Source organism: Panthera tigris, chromosome D4, assembly GCF_018350195.1.
Source record: "Panthera tigris isolate Pti1 chromosome D4, P.tigris_Pti1_mat1.1, whole genome shotgun sequence".
Lineage (NCBI taxonomy): Eukaryota > Metazoa > Chordata > Mammalia > Carnivora > Felidae > Panthera > Panthera tigris.
In genome coordinates this window covers 85,429,478-85,447,775 of record NC_056672.1, presented here as the reverse complement: position 1 = coordinate 85,447,775, position 18,298 = coordinate 85,429,478, and the positions used below count along the sequence as shown (strand labels likewise).

At 58.4% G+C, this 18,298-nt stretch overlaps 2 protein-coding genes and 1 long non-coding RNA gene across 8 annotated transcripts in view; 1 reads left to right on the top strand and 2 right to left on the bottom strand.

Annotated features, from left to right (window-relative positions):
• NIBAN2 (niban apoptosis regulator 2) overlaps positions 1-4,582 on the top strand; it is a 53,774-nt gene extending 49,192 nt beyond the window's left edge. For both annotated transcript variants that reach the window (XM_042963717.1, XM_042963718.1), the window contains exons 10-14: positions 797-952; positions 1,453-1,569; positions 1,764-1,871; positions 1,994-2,105; positions 2,517-4,582. In XM_042963717.1, the coding sequence (XP_042819651.1) occupies positions 797-952; positions 1,453-1,569; positions 1,764-1,871; positions 1,994-2,105; positions 2,517-3,100 (1,077 nt within the window). In that variant the 3' untranslated portion in view covers positions 3,101-4,582. The remainder of the gene's footprint in view (positions 1-796; positions 953-1,452; positions 1,570-1,763; positions 1,872-1,993; positions 2,106-2,516) is intronic.
• Positions 6-1,434, bottom strand: LOC107180766. Its single transcript, XR_006210376.1, has 3 exons — positions 1,075-1,434; positions 322-476; positions 6-116 (listed from the first exon to the last, which is right to left on the bottom strand). It is a non-coding gene; the product is annotated as an uncharacterized LOC107180766 (long non-coding RNA).
• A 1,665-nt stretch (positions 4,583-6,247) lies between the features above and the next one.
• LRSAM1 (leucine rich repeat and sterile alpha motif containing 1) overlaps positions 6,248-18,298 on the bottom strand; it is a 39,870-nt gene continuing 27,819 nt past the window's right edge. For 3 of the 5 annotated variants that reach the window (XM_042963329.1, XM_042963331.1, XM_042963328.1), the window contains 8 exons: positions 17,336-17,410; positions 15,827-15,907; positions 14,211-14,306; positions 12,173-12,271; positions 11,396-11,527; positions 10,218-10,299; positions 7,976-8,124; positions 6,248-7,035 (listed from right to left, as the gene is read on the bottom strand). In XM_042963329.1, the coding sequence (XP_042819263.1) occupies positions 6,910-7,035; positions 7,976-8,124; positions 10,218-10,299; positions 11,396-11,527; positions 12,173-12,271; positions 14,211-14,306; positions 15,827-15,907; positions 17,336-17,410 (840 nt within the window). In that variant the 3' untranslated portion in view covers positions 6,248-6,909. Of the gene's footprint in view, positions 7,036-7,975; positions 8,125-8,686; positions 8,788-10,217; positions 10,300-11,395; positions 11,528-12,172; positions 12,272-14,210; positions 14,307-15,826; positions 15,908-17,335; positions 17,411-18,298 lie in introns of those variants that run through there. The other 2 variants (XR_006210303.1, XM_042963332.1) reach the window with 2 other exon arrangements.

The window sequence follows — 18,298 nt, the reverse complement described above, 5'->3', positions numbered from 1 at the left end:
GCCCCTGCCCGGTGGGGGGAGTGCCTGCTGGGAGTGGGTCTGCTCTGCCCCTGCCAGGCTCTCCTGCGATCCAGGGCATAACTTGTCACCAGAGGGGCTGCTGGACACCCGGAGGGCTGAGGGTGTGAGAAACGGGGGGCAGCACTCAGAGAAAAAGGGGATCACTGACCCCCTCCACCAGGCTTTATAAACCAAGTAGGTTCCTGAAGTATCAAAGGACTTAACCGGGAGGGAAGGAGAAGGGGAGGGAGAGAGGGAAGGAGAAGGGGAGGGAGAGAGGGAAGGAGAAGTGAGCTTCTGCCAGGAGGCAGAACAACTTACATGCCTTTTCACGTACCCCAACATGGGGGCCGGCCCATCTCTCTCACTTCTCAGTCACCTGGTTCTCAGGGTGCACATCCTTCTATATCTGATCCCATAACCTTTGCTCTCCTCTTTCACACCCTGGACTGAGGGGTCCACAGACAGCAAGAATCCTAGAAATTGAGAACCAGAAAGGACCTTAGAGATCATGAGACGCTATCTCCTAATTTTGAGGCTGAGGCTCGGAGCCGCTGAGCGACTTGCCTGAGGCCACCTGGTGCCCCAGAAGCGATGAGAGCCTCCCTGCTGGCACCAGGCTGCGGGGCCTTGCTCCGGCCTTCATTCCCTGGGCTCCCCCAGCTCACCCTGCCGCCACCCCCTGCAGGCGGCCAGTGCCTGGAGCCCCAGCGCCCAGGCAGGGTGTGGGTCTGCAGGCACTGCCCCCGCCCCGGCGGCCCCTGCTCAGGTCCCACGCATCCCTGCTTCCCTGCAGTACATGGAGAAGCTGTCCCAGCTGGCGTCCCACCCCCTCAAGATGCAGAGCTGCTACGAGAAGATGGAGCCACTGCGGCTTGACGGGCTGCAGCAGCGTTTCGATGTGTCCAGCACGGCTGTGTTCAAGCAGCGAGCCCAGATCCACATGCGAGAGGTGGGCCCGGAGCACCCCCCTCCGTCCTGCTCCATGCCCATCACCCACCTTCCACCGGCCCAGTGTAGGCCCCTACCCCGGGCCTTAGGCCCTGGCCCCCGTGCAGCCCCTGGAATGCTCACTCCTGCTCCGGCCTCTTGGGCGCTCCCGTCTGCTGGGACGTTCGTTCCTCTGGCTGATCTGGCCTCCTCTTTTAGGTCTCTACCTGGAGACCCCTTCCTCCGGGAGGCCCTCCTTACTCCCCAAGTCCCTTCCTGCAGGGCCCAGGATCTCTGCTTTCTCGAGGCAGGGACTGGCCCGGTGCCTGGCATTTTATGCCAGTGCAGAGTAGACATTCAGGAAAGATGTGGGTGAACGAGGGAATGAGCACCCAGGCCGCCCCTGTGCCTCCCTGGCAGGCCTGGTGGGGGCTGGCTGAGGAGCCCCCCCTCCCCGACGCTTGCAGGAAGGGGGCTGTGCTCCTTCCGGGGCCTTGACGCACCCCATGGTGTGCCCCGCAGCAAATGGACAATGCTGTGTACACCTTCGAGACCCTCCTGCACCAGGAGCTGGGGAAGGGTCCCACCAAGGAGGAGCTGTGCAAGTCCATCCAGCGGATCCTGGAGCGCGTGCTCAAGGTGAGGCCGGGCCCCTGGGCCGGTACCAGGATGGCTGCCCCTGGGGGAGGCACCACAGACCCCTGCCCCCACGGAGGAGGAGGAGGAGGAGGAGGAGGAGGAGGAGGAGGAGGAGGAGGAGGAGGAGGAGGAGGAGGGCGGCAAGACTCAGGTCAGACCTAGCGACCCCGCCCCTGGCCCCTCTGTCCTGCCAGAAATACGACTATGATAGTAGCTCGGTGCGGAAGCGATTCTTCCGGGAGGCGCTGTTGCAGATCACCATCCCCTTCCTGCTCAAGAAGCTGGCGCCCACGTGCAAGTCGGTGAGCCCCCTGCCCCGGCCAAACCTGCCGCGGCCCCCTGCGCACAGCCCCCTCCGCGGTCCCCAAGCCCAGGGCGGGCCTGACCACCCCCTGCTCTGTCCCTGCCCACCCCGCCGCCGCAGGAGCTGCCCCGGTTCCAGGAGCTGATCTTCGAGGACTTTGCCAGGTTCATCCTAGTGGAGAACACGTACGAGGAGGTGGTGTTGCAGACGGTGATGAAGGACATCCTGCAGGGTATGGGAGGGCCGGCACCGTGCCGGGTGGGGACTGTCACTGCCCGGGGGCTGGTAGACAGGGCTGCTGAGAGGTCTTCCTGCAAGGATGGCGAGACAGGCCTGGGGGTTGGGTCAGGCACGCGGTGGGGACGTAGGAGGGTAGACTTGCTTCTCTGGGCCTTAGTGTCCTCTCAGGTCTTTGGTACAAGGGACAGGCTGACACGGTGGTTACCAGCCCGGTAACCACTACTCCTCACCAGCAGTGAGGCCTGGCCGGGTGGGGGGGCAGTTCCCAATCATGACCCCAGGTCTGGCTGTCGGGAGGCCTGGAGGGGATGACGTGGGTCATATTTGGGCGCAGTGTAGGGGGTGGTGGCGGCGGCCGTGGAACCCGTGGTAAATGTCCCGACCCCCCTCTTGGGTTCCGCAGCTGTGAAGGAGGCCGCTGTGCAGAGGAAACACAACCTGTACCGGGACAGCATGGTCATGCACAATAGTGACCCCAACTTGCACCTGCTGGCGGAGGGTGCACCCATCGACTGGGGTGAGGAGTATGGTGGCAGTGGTGGGGACAGTGGCAGCCCCAGCATCCCGGAAGCAGCCCCGCTCTCGGAAAAGCGACGGCGTGCCAAGCAGGTGGTGTCCGTGGTCCAGGACGAGGAGGCAGGGCTGCCTTTTGAGGCTGGCTCGGAGCCACTATCACCTGCGTCCCCGGACAGTGTCACCGAGCTGCGCGGTCTGCTGGCCCGGGATCTGCGGGCTGAGAGCCCCCCGCCGGCTGGCCCTCTGCTCAACGGGGCCCCCTCCCAAGAGAGCCCCCAGCCCGTGGCAGCCCCTGAGGCCTCCTCGCCGCCAGCCTCGCCCCTTCGGCAACCCCCTCCTGGAAAAGCTGCGGACCTTGAGCCCCCCAAACCTAGTGACCAGGAGACTGGGGAGCAGGTATCCAGCCCTGGTGGCCGCCCCCCCATCCACACCACCACCGAGGACAGCGCAGGGGTACAGACTGAGTTCTAGGCCGGTCGCCCCTGAGCTTCTGCTGGACATGGGTCACCCCCTCCAAGGCACAGGCAGGCTTGGCTCTAGGCAGGGAGCCCCGGGTCTGTGCCTTGGGGTGGAGGTCGGTGGGGCCATTGTGGCACCTCTGGGGCTGGGCAGGGGTGGCCCACCTGAGTCACTTTATTGGGTTTGGTCACACTTTGCTCCTGTTTTCTCTTCTGTGGCATGATCTTGGGCTTCCTGCTTGTGCTGGAAGCTGGGCACAGCTGAGGTGTACCCAGTGATCACCGATTCCCTGGGTCCTCCTCTCCTGCCTTTTATGGCCTCGGTTTCCCTCCCGGGTCTTGCCAGCCTTCTCAGAAAGATGGAGGTAGAGTGGTTGCTTGTTGTGTTACTTGGCCACTGGCTTCTCTCCCTTCTCACCAAGGGCTTTATCAGAACCAGGACCAGGGAGCACTGGGGGCCCCAGTGTCCTCCTCAATCCAGGCTGGGCCCCGAGAGGCCAGTTTGGGAGGGGACACGGGCCTTGTTTTCCATGCTCTGGGTGAGGGGAGGTGCAAGGAGGGGTCTTCCGGCTGTAGCCAGGCTGGGGCTGCTGGGTTGAGGGGGATGCCTCATGGAGGAGGAGGGGTGAGGCCGCTTGGATTGGAATGAGAAAGGCCCAGAATGTGCTGGTCTGTGGAGAGGAAGTGTCTCAAGGGAGGGAAGAGAGGGTCTGTGGGGAAGTATTGCTGGGAATGTCTTCAAGGCAGGCTGAGGCAGCAGAGGGAAGGCTGCTGGAAGTGGAGTAGGCTTCTGCACCCCCCCCGCCCCCACCCTGGCACTTAGCCTATCTCCTGTCTATTGGCAGCCAGCCTCCCGGAGTCCCTCTGTCCCCCTTGCCTGTCTCGGCCACATGCTGCGGGTGGGATGGAGGGGAGCGTGGCCGTGTGCTCGGAGACGGGGTCTGCGGGGTGGGGATGGAGATTCATCTGTGGGCCACCCCCAAGGTACACATTGTCCACCAGGGGAGCCGAGTACAGCTCCCCAAGGCGCCGCCGGTGGCCCCTCTGAGGATTTGGGGTCAGGCTGTGGCTTGGCCGTTGTTGCCTCCAAGTCACCTCACCCTGAAAATTCCCTTCTCAGATGCGCTCCTTCCACAGCGGCTTGTTCCTGGGGGTGAAGGTCTAGCCGAGGTAACTCCACCCTGGCAGCCCTGTCCCCAGGGACCAGGACTTCCTGTCCGCCCCAGCGCCCTCCTCTGCCCCGCACCCTCCGTCCCCTTCCTAGGGCAGGGGCTTCAGACCCATGGGACATACGGTGGTGGCTGGTGTTCAGGGCCCCCTTGGTCCCCCCAGCCGGACTCTCCAGTGCCTCACTAACCTTCTGCCATCTCGTTCATGTGTTCAGATGCTCTCCTCTAGTGCCTTGGGGTTTTCTCAGTCGTCATTCCCAGATATTGTACTGAAAATATTATGCAAACTGGTTAAGCTTTACTAATCAATAAATGATTTAAAGCCAGTGGCCTGTGTGCGTGGTGCCAGCAGGAGGAGACCGGGGCTGGGCCTGTCCCACAGCAGCAGTGCGCCCTGGCTTTCTGGGCTCAGTCCGAGTGCCTGTGTTACCCCATCTTAGAGGAAACCGGCCCCGAGAGAAGGCGTGCAGGGCACGTAGGTGACTGGCCTGTCGGCAGCTCGGCTGAGCCAGATCGGTGCAGGGTGCTCCTCGGGTAGCCCCTGGCGATGGTGAGGCCAAGGGGGATGGCAGCAGCTTACAGGCCATGTGGCCCTGGGGCGTGCACAGCGGGGGTTGGCCCCTGGGCTCAAGCTGGATCCACAGATCCAAACAGCAGTGTTGGTCCTCAAGACTCTTCGCACAGCCGTGTTGGTCCTCAAGACTCTTCGCACAGCCTTTACCGAGCACTTACTGTGGTGTGTGCGCTTTCTGTGCAGGACCAGGAGCCCCAGAGCCACTCCGGGAGGGGGGTGTCCTCATTACCATTTCACCACCATGTAAACTGAAGCCCAGGAAGGTGTGAACCCTTGGTGGAGGTTATGGAGCACGGGACACACCCCCTGGCTTCCCTGGTGCCAGCCTGTCCACGGCGGTCTGTGGCTGAGGGCTGGTCAACGGGGCTGGGGTGAGAAACAGCAGGGACTATGGGGGCAGCGACCAGAGATTCAAGTGCAGTCTTGCTGTTGTCCTTGGCAAGGCACCACACTCAGCCTCAGGCTCCTCATCTATAAAAGGAGGGGGCGGTCCTAAAATTCCTTTCTCCCAGGGCCTAGTGAGGGGTCCAGGTGGTTCAGAAAACACTGCCCTAAGTAGCCCTGCCCACCCAGGTCTCAGTCTCCCCTCTTGGCCAAGGTGAGCCCAAGTCTGGGGCAGAGGGAGCCACCAAAGCTCCCCAGGTCCTGGGTGGGAAGGGATAGGGTATGGGAGGAGGCCCCAGCTCTTGCCTGGAAAACAGAACTCACGGGGGGCTTCGTCCTATCCTGTTTCAGTCCACAGGACCTAATGAGGCAGGGAAACAGAGGCCTAGGGGAGACAGGGCTCTGCCACCTCAGGGCTTCCAGGATTGCACCTGGGTGCCCCCTGGTGGCCACTGGCCTGCATCTGGGCCCCATCGTGTCCCATGCTTAACGCATGGGGAAAGGAGTCTTGGAAGGCCGGCCAGGGTTAGGGGTAGCTGGAGGCAGAGCCCAGGTACCCTAATCAGACCCACCTCTAGCTCAAAGAAAGCTGTCCTCGGTTCAAAACCATCTACCAGAAAATGCACAATAAATGTGCAGCTCTACAGCAAGTACAGGTACATGGCTCCTTCTAAAATTGTACAATGAACAACTTGCACAACTGCACGGGTTTGGGAATCAAACCTCTGGCAGGCTCCAGATCCAGCACTGCCCCGTCCCAGCTGCCAGGCACTGGGCATTCAGCAGCCTCTGCCTCCACTCTCTTATGCCCCTGCTTCCCCTCAGCCCCCCACCGCTGTCCCGCCAACCTGCTCCGGCTGACCCTCCCTGTGCCCTTCTGAGCCCAGTCTGTCTGTCCACCTGTAATAAGGGGAATTTTGTTTAACTTTGCATTTGAGAATGCCTGTACCTCCTGCCTCCTTTTGCCTGACTGAGGTAAACCCGCCCCCAGCCCGGACCTTGCCACCTCCCCTCCCCGGGCTCCTGGGGGCCCCAGTGATGACACGGAAGGAGCAGGCTGGAGGGGGATTTATTGACATTCCTGCTTTGGGTCTGCAAGCTGGTTGCCTGCCTGTGAGGTGAGATGGGGTGGGGTGGGGTGGGGGAGGGGTGGCTAGGAGGTGCACATCTGGACAGCAGGGGGACCCAGAGGGGGAGGCGAGGAGGGACCAGTGTCACTTGTGGCACAAGGCCTACACTGGACAACCTGAGGACGGCCCAGAGTGGTCCACGGCGACACCACACACCAGCTCTACCCCCGGCCTCCCCCACTTCTGGGTCGGGGCCCTCCTTCGCTCCCAGCACCCACCGCGAGGGACGGCACTGTCCAAGTTACCCTGCAGAGGACCCTCCTGCCGAGGACCCCGGGGCTCCTGGAGGGGCGGGGACCGGCCCAGAGGGCTGGCAAGCGCAGAGGCCAGGACACGCAGTCTCTTGCTCAGACGGAGGCTTCTCCAAACCCTAGACCCTGTCCTCAGGCCGCGAGTCCTCCCTCCCTCCACAGCGTTCACACCGGCCGCATCAGGGTCTGGAACGCTCCGCCGCCCTCCGGCCCCGGTGTGCGTGGAGGGGCGGGGCGGGGGGCACCTCCAGGCTGTGAGACGAGGGCCCAGGGCAGAGGGGAGCTGCACGGGTCTGTCCGGAGCAGGCGGCGGCTCAGCCGCTGTGGTAGATGCGGAGGCGCTGCACGATCTCCTGGCGGCACAGTGGGCAGGTGCGCAGTGGCTGGCAGCACTGCTGACAGCAGCAGACGTGGCCGCAATTGAGGAAGATCATCTGGGCCTGAGGAGGGAGCGGGAGCGTCTGGGTCCTGCCCGGCCTGTTCCTGGAGGCTGGGCAACCTCCCCCCGCCCCGCCGTCCTTTACCGGAAGCATCTGATACCACCCGATAGCGCCACGTGACGGTGGACATCACCCGCCACCAATCCTGGACCCTCCGTGCCCTCCGACAGCTACACGGGAGGCCACACGGCGTCTCACCAGCCCTGCCCCTTGGACGCGTAGACTGTCTTAATTGTTGCCTTTTTGCATCCTGATCAGCCCCTCGGTCTACAAACTACTCCCAACAGCATGGAACGGAAGCCTCGTAAGCATGCTTGCGCTTTGCTTCGGCATTTCCTCTTTTTAGGATTTATCCTGAGGAAATAATCAACTCCGTTCAAGGCTATTTGGTACAGCAGGGTTTGCAGGAAGAAACACGGGGCCCAAAAGCAGGGGTTTGGTTCCATTTATCACCAACACCTCCCTACACATCATGCCATTCCCCGGTCTGTAAAGACCGTGGAGTAATTCAATGCTAACATGCTTGCTTCTTTTAAGTAGGATCGCACTGCAGAGGGAGGGGAGATTTTATACACTATGTTAATTTTTACAATAAGCATTAATTTGTTATAGATTTTTAAAGACAGCTTTTTAAAAGCCTCTTCAGAGAAAATTGTGCTGTGAATATTTAAGGACATGGGAAATTTTTCTTAAGTAGGGGGGAAAAGCCCCCTCTTTCAAAAGAAGAAAATAAACCCCAGAAAATGCTCATATTTGGGTCATAGGATCACAGTAATTTCCTGTATTTTTTGCTTTCCTGGATTTCCCAAAGTTTCTAATGAATACAATACACTTCTACCAATGAAAAAAAGTGTCTAGAAAGAACACGAGTCTGGAAAGGCTCAGGATGGGTGCCGGCCCGGCTGGTGTGTGGGGGGAGGGGCTGCTGCCCCAGACTCACCTCCTGTTCCAGGCACACGACACACTCTGAAGTCGGCACCTCCAGCTCTGCCGGGGGAGCAGACGGGCTCACAGACTCAGGCAGCTCCTCGGGGGCGGTGGGCACCTCCATGGCCCCAGGGACCTCACCCTTGGGTGGGTTCAGTGGCTCTGTGAGGACCAGAGGGATAGGCTGAGCCAGGGTCATGGCCCAGTGATCCCAACCCCACAGGGGGTCCCCTGGCTCTGCCTGCCACGAGTGGACAGTGAGCTCAGGAGGGGCACTTTGATCTCACGGTAGGGGTAAGGGCCCCCTTAACTCTTTTCTGAGCCTCATTCCCTCCTCTGTAAGGCAGGAGTGCAGGGAGGCTGGCAGGGATGGCCACAGTGCTGGTTATCTGGGGCCTCTGACCCCTGACCATTCCCCGGATCCTTCATGGCCACCCTGCAAGAGGGCTTGTCCCTTTCAGGGAAGGGTCCAAGACCACAGGGCCATCTGGTGGTAGAGCCGTGGTGTAGGAGTTCTCGGTTAGGGACTCTGCAGTGGATGGGGCAATGCTCTCAGCCCCTCCTCCAGGAGACAGGATGGGCCGCTGCCCTCAGGTCACCAGGAAGTAGGGAGAGGAAGGAGAAGCCTCCAAGGCTGTCCCCTCCACCCTTGCCCCTCCTCTGCCCTAGAGCCAGCATCCCCCACCGGGGTCCCAACAGGCAGGACACCAGAATCAGCCCTTACAAAACGCAGTCTCTTTCATATCATGCAAAGTGCACCCCATCCCCGAGTCTTCGGCAGCCCTGACGCCCATCCTGATCACGGTTCACATTTTTCCATCTACCCTATGGTTTGAAGGAGAAGTTTTTATAATTGGAAACATCTGAATATATATATATTTTTAAGGCTGTTACAACACTAGGCTCTCTAAAGGTACCATGGCGCCCCCAAACCATCACCGTCAAGGGGCTCTTCTATATGTAATGGGACACCTACCAAGTTCTGGGAGCAGTAAGAGAATGTTAGGAAAATGGCTGAAGGTCTCCTGCCCCTTCTGCTGCTGAGAGGAAACCATTCCACCCAGCCTTCCCTGCAGGTGGACACAGTCAGGAAACCGCCCTGGGGATGGTGGGGGAATGTGGGAGGCAGGTGTCAGGAGGGGGAGGGGCTCAGAGTGAAGGGAATCTTTGTTGGCAGGGTGGGTGGGATGAGGAGACCCCAACTCCTGATGTCAAACTTAACCTGACCTCCAGTCTGACAGCAGGAGGGATCAGGGTTGGAAAACATCTGCAAGGGGAGGAAGGTGTCTAATTAAAGGACTGTGAGTTTAGGGACTTGGTTAGGTTGGGTGTCTCTGGAATAAAACTGGCTAGAGAGCTGGAGCCCGAGGACATCACGGCGCTGCCACTGGCCCAGACACCTGGGGACCCAGGGCCTCCTCCCTGCCAGCAGCAGAGCTCCTGCCTCGCCCCTGCAATCTGGTCTGGCCACCCCACCTTTAGTCTCTCCCCTGAACAGACCCTGCCTTCATCCTTGCGCCAGGCCCGCTTCCCTTGCCAAGGCCCCTCGGCCTCTTCTCGAGGGAGGCAGTAAAGCTCAGCTGTACTGAGGTTTACAAACACTCACCAGCTGTATGAGGTTACGGCAGACACATTAGCCCCTCTCTGCCTCAGTTCCCTCATCTCTCAAATGAAAGGAACAGCAGCACCCACCTGCCAGAGGTGCCATGACACGGTACCGGTAAAGTGGTTGACAAACGCCTCGTACCCGGATTATGCTCGGACACAGGAGATCCCCGACGCCCATCTACTCCTACGGCAGCCACAGCACCTATCTTATCCGGGCCTCCAGGCGCAGCTGGAGTGGCTTTATGACCTGCCTTTACCCCTTTCACAGGTCACCACGAACCTCGTTCCACGTCCAACCGTTACAGGCCTGCCCGAGGCACAGTGTCAGGCACTGGCTAGGGCTGGTTTCTCCCTCTACTGCAAGGATCTGGGTGTGTGGTTCCCTGTGTTTGTAGAGTAGCTTTAGGGAAGGTTCTAGGACAGGGAACCAGGAGGGCCTCTTCTGCAAGGAAGCTTCTTTGTTCCCCCATTTTTGTGGCCCGTTTTTCCCGTTTGTAAATCCTGTTCCTTTGGGAGGGAATCTTAAGGACTGGCAGGGGCTAGGACCGGCCCTCAGTTCTCGTCCTGAAATGTAGAGGGGACGCCCCGAGCCACAGTCCACAAGTAAGGTGGGGGCCTCTGCTCAGGAGGTGTCCTGGCATTGGTACCTGGCTGGATCCTGGCCGCACCCAACAGCTCCCGGACTCTCCGCAGGATCTCGTGCTGCAGGCCGGCTTCCGAGACGCCCACCTGAGCCAGTTCAAGGAAAAGCAAGTTATGGCCTGGGCTGCGCGAGAGCTCACTACACAGTACAGAGCCATCAGGACTGCCTCATGGTTTCTGGCACCTTCCGCTGGACACATGGAGGCCTGGGCCCCAGGGTCAACATGAGGCAGTGCAGCACCACAGCTATGAAGATGACCAGGTGGCAGGGAGAGAAACGGAGGCCCCAAAGGAAACTGACACTAGTAACAGCTACGGTTTAGCTCGTGCTTCCCCTGCACCGAGGAAGGGACTCCTTCACCTGCATGACCGCATGTCAACCCCACGACAACCAGTAAGACAGGACCCAGGATCAGAGTTCACGGGAAGGGCCAGGAGGTTCCCGCCGAGGCCGAGCGCTGGAACCACACGGTCCCTTGGGCGGCAGAGTCCCCGTGCAGCCCTCCAGAGCCTCGGTTTCTGGGCCAAGGGACAGGCGACACAGCAGCAGAGTGGTAAACGGCATGGACTCTGGCACCAGACCACTCATGCTCGAGTCCTGGCTCCGCTGTGTGACCTTGGGCAAGTTACCACCTTGCTGTGTCTCAGCTTCCTCATCTGAAAAATGACAGGGACGAGAATACCCTTCTGCCTGGGTTGTTGGGAGGCTTCAAGGTGCTAGCACTCGAGAAGCACTTAGAATAGCACCCGGCCCAGGCAAGCGCTAGAGATCTGGGCCGTCATTATTTGGCGAGTCGTCATGTGAAGAGTAAATGAAGTAACGCAAGGTGCTCAGCTCTACCCAGAAGCAAGCAGGTTCGGGAAGTGCTGCCATGCCACGTCGCAACACCACGGCGTGGGCCAGGGCTGGAGCAGACCTCCGAGGGCTTGTCTTGGGCCCACAACGTGAAGGTCCAATCTGAGCGGGTGGGGCAGCCCGGGGTCAGAACTCACATCCCTGGATTTTCTTAGGCAGATGGCGTGCAGGGCACATGCAGGGGGCCACCTGGAAGCAAGTGGACCCTGGACCACTGGGTAACGGCAGACCTCACCAAGAACCCCACCAGAGTAAGTCGACTCTCGGCGGATCGGACAGCGGCCCGGTTCACCCCTCAACCTCCCCTGAGGGGCTGCTGCTTCCCACCTTGGCCAGGTCCCCAGGGCTCATCCGGCTCAGCGTCTCCAGGGAGATGCGGTGGTGGGCAAAGATGGGCAGGTAGTGTTCGGCCGACAGGTCCACCAGGAGGGCCGCCAGCTGGCGTTCCATGCCTTCTTCCTACAGGACAGACCCACGGGGAAGCTGAGCGCAGGCAAACGAGACCTCGTTACTTACAATGGCAAACAAAGGCTCCAGATGTACTTAGGATGGGTTTCCTTGGTATCTTTCCTACAAAAATGCATATGGAAGTAGAGATAAAGGTACTAGGAAGCTCACTGCCACTCTATCTGGAAATGGGAACATGGTGAGCAATCAAGTACCTATCAAGAGGGGGCTGTTTAAAATAATGAGGGTTCATCCAGATACTAAATGCTATGCAGTTGTCTAGAAACACTGAGATGATCTATTAGGTATACGCCTGGCGAACTGCCCATTATTGTTAAGAGAAAAAGCAATTTGCCAAAATTGTACATATAGAACGACTCCATTAAATTTTATTGAAAGGCAAGACAAAAACCAGTGTGTGTGTGTTGGGGGGCATATCCATCCCACCCACGGCAAGTGTCTGTAGGCAGCTCTTGTGGCCCAGCTGTGTTGGCCTCTGACCAGATGAATGCACCCGTCCTCTCTTTTCTGTCCCTCCAGGACTTAGCACACTTGTCCCCAGAAATATGAACAGAAATAAACTAGAAAGATCAAGAAACCAGATATCACCAAGGCACAGGAGGTCTCTCGGGAAGGGTGGGTGCCAGCGGCCCTTACCTGCAGCTTCAAGGACAAGGGTTTCTGGTTCAAAAGCCGTTGATACTGAATCAGCCAGTAATTTTCCTGCCTGGTTTCACTTTTGGCTTCTAACTCTGTCTGCCAGGGACAAAACAAGTACCATCAGCTATAAATCAGTAAATAAAAAGTATAATGACCGTGGCAACTGTAAATGATGCTCTGGGCAGGTGCAGGGAGTGGGGCGGTGTTTGGTAATTTGCAAACAATGTTCCCAGCCACCATGGCCTCACTGTTTAAACTACTGAACGGGAAAGGCAGGAAGTCCCTCTACCCCCCGTTTCTGCTGTGAGCAACCTCAGCCAGGGACCATCTGGGGGCGGGGCCTGAATCTGGGCTGCAGACACCTGGCACCACGCTCTGCAGGCCCCCTACTTGGGCTCAGGAGCTTGTGACAGGCAGGGAGACAAATAGGATTCTAAGGACAAAATGAGCTTCTAGAGTGGGCTTCACCCTTGTGACAAAGCTAAAGAATTAGACAAGGTACTGAAACAGGTTCCTTCATTCCCCCATGAACAAGCAGTCACCGAGTATTGTTCTAGACCACGCATGGTTCTAGGCGCTGGGGCCAGGGCTGTGAACAAAGGATACTAACAGCAACAGCAGCAGCGAATGTTTTCAGAGTGCTGCGTGCCAGACCCCACCATGCACCGAGATGCCATTTTCCTTAATTTGCACAGCTCTGGGGGGGGGGGGGGGTGCAACTGCACAGGTGAGGAAAGGGAGGTTCAGAGTGACCAGGAACCTGCTCAGGTAAAAGCTGCCCGTAGTCAGGGCCAGGACTTGGACCCAAGTCTGTTTTGCCTTAAGACTTGTACTCTAAGCCAGCCAGGAGCCAGGACTGTGGCCACACGGTGGGGGCCAAATAAGATGTGGGCTGCAGGACTTCAACACAGGCATTTCCCCCATCCCCTGGGGGCACCTGGCTGTCCTTTGGTGGTCCCTCCCAGACCTTGTGGAGCTGCTCCCCTCTGCTGGTCCCTACCCTCCCTGGGCTGCAGCCACAGCACTCTTCTGGAGCCCCTGACCCTGACAGTCACCATCTGCTGAGGTGGTTCTTCCTTCCCTGGATGGGGAGTCCTCTGAGGCCCCTCGAGGGCAGGAGCACAGGACCAGAGCACATGGCAGCTGCTGCATGAGGCTAACGCGCTGTTCGCACGTTAATGCAACTTGCAGGCCATGGCAGTAGGGGATGGTGAGGAACAGGCAGCTTCTGACTGGCCTCAGCACATCACAAGGGCTGGTGGGGGGCTGTGGAAGCTGGTCTCCCTCTTCCCTGCACTCTGCAGGGGCTCTGCCCACAGGAGCTCAGAGGATGTCTGGAGCAGCGAGGACACCATAGGAGTGACCGAGTCTCTGAGCCCCAGCTGGCAGGCCTGGCCTCCGTCTCCACCACTGAGATGCCCACAGGGTCTGGTGAAAATGACCCCAACTTGCCACCCCTAAATGGGGCTCTGCCACTCTGACAATGTGCCAGCCTCAAACCCATTTGGGTACAGGGGACAGCTGGGTATCTCCTGTCAAAAGCCTATTAAACAGCCTGCCCTGGACACAGAAAGTCCTCTCCTGGGCATCTGCCTTGAATGAATACTCACGGCCATTGTCAATACTTAGCTACAAAGACAGCACTGCTCAGAAAAGTGAAAAACTGGAAGTAGCGTGAATTCTGGGCAAGAGGCTACGATGGCCCATCCAAACGCAGCCTGGGAGAGTGCAGAGGACATTTCAGAGACACGAAGAGAACAGACGCAGAGAAGCTAGTTCTAAAGGGATGTGCTCCATCTGAGGCTTACACAGAACATCCACGCACAGCTCGGATAAAGCTGCATCACAGTGTTTAGAAAACACACATCCAAATGTTAGCATTCGAGAACTCTCGGGAGGGAGATTCTTTTCCTCTGTACGTTCCATTTTTTCTCTGATGAGCCACTATTACTTGAACAAAAGCGCTTCTAAGAATGGCAAGTGTGTTTAGGGAAAGCGAACCCATGTGCGACCGGGACGCAGAAGCCGAGCGCACCAGGATTTCCCGGAGCTCTTCCTCCCGCTGCGTCTTCTCCTTGAGCAGCTGCTGGAGCAGGGAGCTCAGGGCCCAGCGCTGCTCTGAGATCATCTCCTGCAACACAAGAGCAGGCCCAGTGCCGCTGGAAGTGCATAGCTCTGGCGCCCAGAGTCCCCAGGGAGTGGCAAGTCCCACCCCTCCCTGCCTTTTCCAAGCCCAGCAGCAGGGACCCCACAGTGGGCCCAACTCAATTAGGTTGAGCGCTGGGGGACACAGCCAAAGGGCCCCTCTGTCTGGGCATCCCCTCCCCATCTTCTCCCCGTGGGGGGTCAGGCCAGGCATGGGATCTAGTGACTGACGACAGTGGAATGGTAAGAAACATCAAACAAAGGAAATGATAAGCCACAGGTGTGTGGCTGCAGTCTCACGGACTACAGGCAGGGCATGTGGGCAGAAGCACAAGCAGGCAGGTTGGGGTGTATCCCCGTAGGAGTCTGGAAGGCTCTCACACAGATGGAGGCACATGCAAACCGGAGTGAAGCCCTCGCCTGCGTCTGTGTTCCACTTGTTTCTTACTCTTGGAAACCCATGGAGGCCCCCCCCAGATGGGAGCCCCACAAGCTCGAACGGCCAGGAGACATGGGTACCTGCCAAGTACGGTGGCTGTGTCTTCTCTGAGAGCTACCCCAACCCCCTCCTCTCTGAGGGCCACAGCAAGGCTCCCAAAGGGCCTTGCGTTGGTGAGCTCACCCCCGTGGGGTGGCCCTGTGATGCAGGCTGGGCCTGAAGATTATTTCATTTTACGGAGGGGAGAAACGAAGGCCCAAGAGGGGAAGTGACCTAAGGTCACACGGCACACCTGTGGCAGCCCGCAGACCAGGACTATAGACCTTAGCATGCTTTTACTGAGTCGAGAAGCCAGGGGACAATTTAAGACTTGTCTGCTGAGGACAGACACAGGGACAGACAGGTGGCTCTGCTCAGAAGCCTGGTGTGGGCACAGGTCCTCACACCCCATTAATCAATCCCCTTTGGGCAGAAAGGGGTCAGAGAAGGGCAGAGTCCAGCCTTCTTCCCCTGCCTGCCCAGATCACAAAGCGGGACTACACTGGGAGAAGGCCCAGGTCCCGAACACACAGTCCAGGACGCCACCTGCCAGTCCCTGCTGCCTCCACACTATACAAGCAGGACACCGAGCCCAGGGCTCCCAGAGAAGCCACCTGCAGGGAGTGACACACTAACAGTTGGGCGCTTTCCTCCAGACATCCTTGGGACACCAAGAAAGCTCCTTCCCCAGAGGATGTCAAGCCCAGGAGTTGAACCAGCACCCTAGAAGCATGGCTTAGAGAGACAGGGAGCTCAGCAGTGACCCTCCTTCAAAACAAAGAGATGGAAATGGGTCTGGGTGAGCCTTGGCAATGAAACCCTCTTTCCTCTGACCCTCCTGCTGAGCAATAGGCTGACCTGACCCTAACCTTGGCCTGTGCTGAGCTCAGCCCCCAGGCTGTGCTCCCATCACAGTCACGGAGGAGACCAACTGCCTGTTGGGGAGCGGCTGCTGGGAGGGAGGCATGGGGGGCCCGGGTGGGGATTTCCTCTGGGGCGGGAGGGACAGGCCAGGGAACCCTACGTACCTGCAGTGCCTCTGTGTCCAGGGACTTCCTCTTTACCTCCAGCTGTGTCAGCTGCAATAACTCAGTTTCTATTAACTTAATCTAAACAGAAGACGAGACAGGGTTTTTTTTTTTTAATTCACATTAACCAAGGTTCAAGTCTGTGCTGCTCTCTGAAGGCCAAGTGGGGTCTAAGAAACCTTTCGAGGGGCTCAGGAATGAAGGGACTAGGTGCCTTGGGAAAACTCTCAGTGGGAGTTTAAAATAATCAGCTATTCCAGGGCCCCGAGCGCTTATGGGATACGGACGGGCCTGTCCTGGTGAACTGTTGTTCAGGAGCTGATCATAGGGCCTGGACCACAGAGGGTACCAAGAGCTTATGAAATGGAGACGGGCCTTCCTTTAAGGTTCAGGCCAGAGTGCAGACCAGACACAAGTCCTGAGTGCTGTACGCATCTGACTCTCTCGCTTCCTGTAACTGCCATCACAGAGGAGAGCAGAGGGTAACGGAGGGGACTGTATAATATTGTAATACCATTAATGGTAGTGGCTGATGCTTACGGAGCATTCTGTGTGCGAGGCCTGTGCTGTGTACTGTATCTGTGTCATTTCATCAAATCTCCTCTGGGTATTAGGAGGTATTCTGGTCTCCATTTTATAGATGGGGAAATTGAGGCTCAGTGAGGTTAAGTGACTTGCTCAAGGACACAGAGCAGGTCAGTAAGTGAGCCCTTTCCCGGGGACGTCCCTGCTCAGGTTCTGAAGGGGAACAGGTGGCCTGGTGGGTCAGAATCACCCACAGTGAGGATGTCTGGGGGTCAGACCCCATAGCCAGCGACTCCTCTGCCCTAAGCCTGTGACCCCTATGGTTCTTGCCCCTAAGTTCCTGTGGCCCCAACCAACCCCAGGTCAGAGGAATGAGCTTCATGTCCGGCAAGGTGGGGTTGAAATTAAAGAGGGAAATAAAAAGAGAAGTTGGTTTTGGCCAAAAAGGAAAAGAATAAAAAGAAAAAAATAGACATGCAAAAATGTACAATTCAAAGTGTGCCAAGTAGGATGTGATGACCACTCCTGAGACCTGAAAGCCGACTCCGTCTCCAGCCTGCGCGCCCATGGTCCGCCTCACCCTCCAGAAAGCCCAGAGGGTCCAGCAGAGCCTGCAGGTTGCCGGCAGAGCTGGGACCTCAGCACATCCGCCCTCGGGGACATCGGGGACCCCCGTCTGCCCCAGTGGGACACCCATCCACCCTCCAGCTTCTCCACCTGAGCTGACAGAGGTGGCCGGGGTGGAGCCAACTGCATTTCCCCAGCAAGGGGGTCCTGCCTGGAGTGTGGTGGGTGCAGAGGCTGCCCAGGGGCTCCAGGCCGCAGTCGGGCACTACCCTTCCCGTCTGCCCAGGGCATCGTGGGAAAGGAACCGGTCACATCTGGGGAAGTCCACTCGCTGAGCCAGCACGGGAAAGAGGCACCTATGCCGTCCAGGAAAGCACGCAGGAAGGCGACGGCGGGGGCACCGCCCACAGCACCCACCTGCTTCCTGATCTGCCGGTGCATGAGGTCCTTCTTCACCTGCAGAGCCTCAAACGCAGCCTTCTGCATGGCACTCTGCAAGACAGCAGGGGCTGCTCAGCAGGTACTTGGCAGCCTCGCTTTCCCAGTGGCTCATGCCAGGGGAAGGCTCAAAATCTGCTCAAAAACACTTTAACGTAGGACTACTCTGCCTGCTAGCCAGCACGTGACTTTTCAGCTCGCTCATTCTCATTTCAGAGACAATACTTATGAAAGGCTTATCAGTGCCAGATGCTACACTCAGCGCTGCTCCTGCATCGTACACGGACTGCCCACAACCAGTGATGCGGGGGCTTTTTACTGCCCCATTTCACTGATGAGGAAGGTGAGGGAGCAGATGCAAGTGCGCAGTCTGGAAGAAGTCAAGGCGCCTCAGTGCTCCCTTGTGGGCTCCGCCCCCACGGCGCGTTCACCACATCCTGCCCCTGAGGGGTCCTTACGACGGAGCCACACAGCACAGGGAGTGGGTGCCTGCCAGGGAAATGGGGAATGCTTCTCTAGATCTCCATGATCAGAAAGCCACCACCCTCTCCCTTTCTCTGCCCCCCTCTTCCTGAGTCTGTCCATTTCTAAATGGACTAAACACCTTGGGTCTTAACAAGCTCTCTAAGGACAGGGCTCCATGTAGATTTCTGATGCTCTGCCCCAGACTCCCTGTGCCCACCCCCCCCTTTTTTTTTTTTTAAAGTTTACTTATTTTTGACAGAGAGAGAGCGCGAGCGTGAGCGCAAGCGCGAGCGAGCGCACGCGTGCACATGAGCCAGGGAAGGGCAGAGAGAAAGGGAGACACAGAATCGGAAGCAGGCTCCAGGTTCTGGGCTATCAGCACAGAGCCTGACGCTGGGCTCAGACTCACGAACCGCGAGTTCATGACCTGAACCAAGGTCGGAAGCTTAACCAACCGAGCCCTCCAGGCACCCCTCC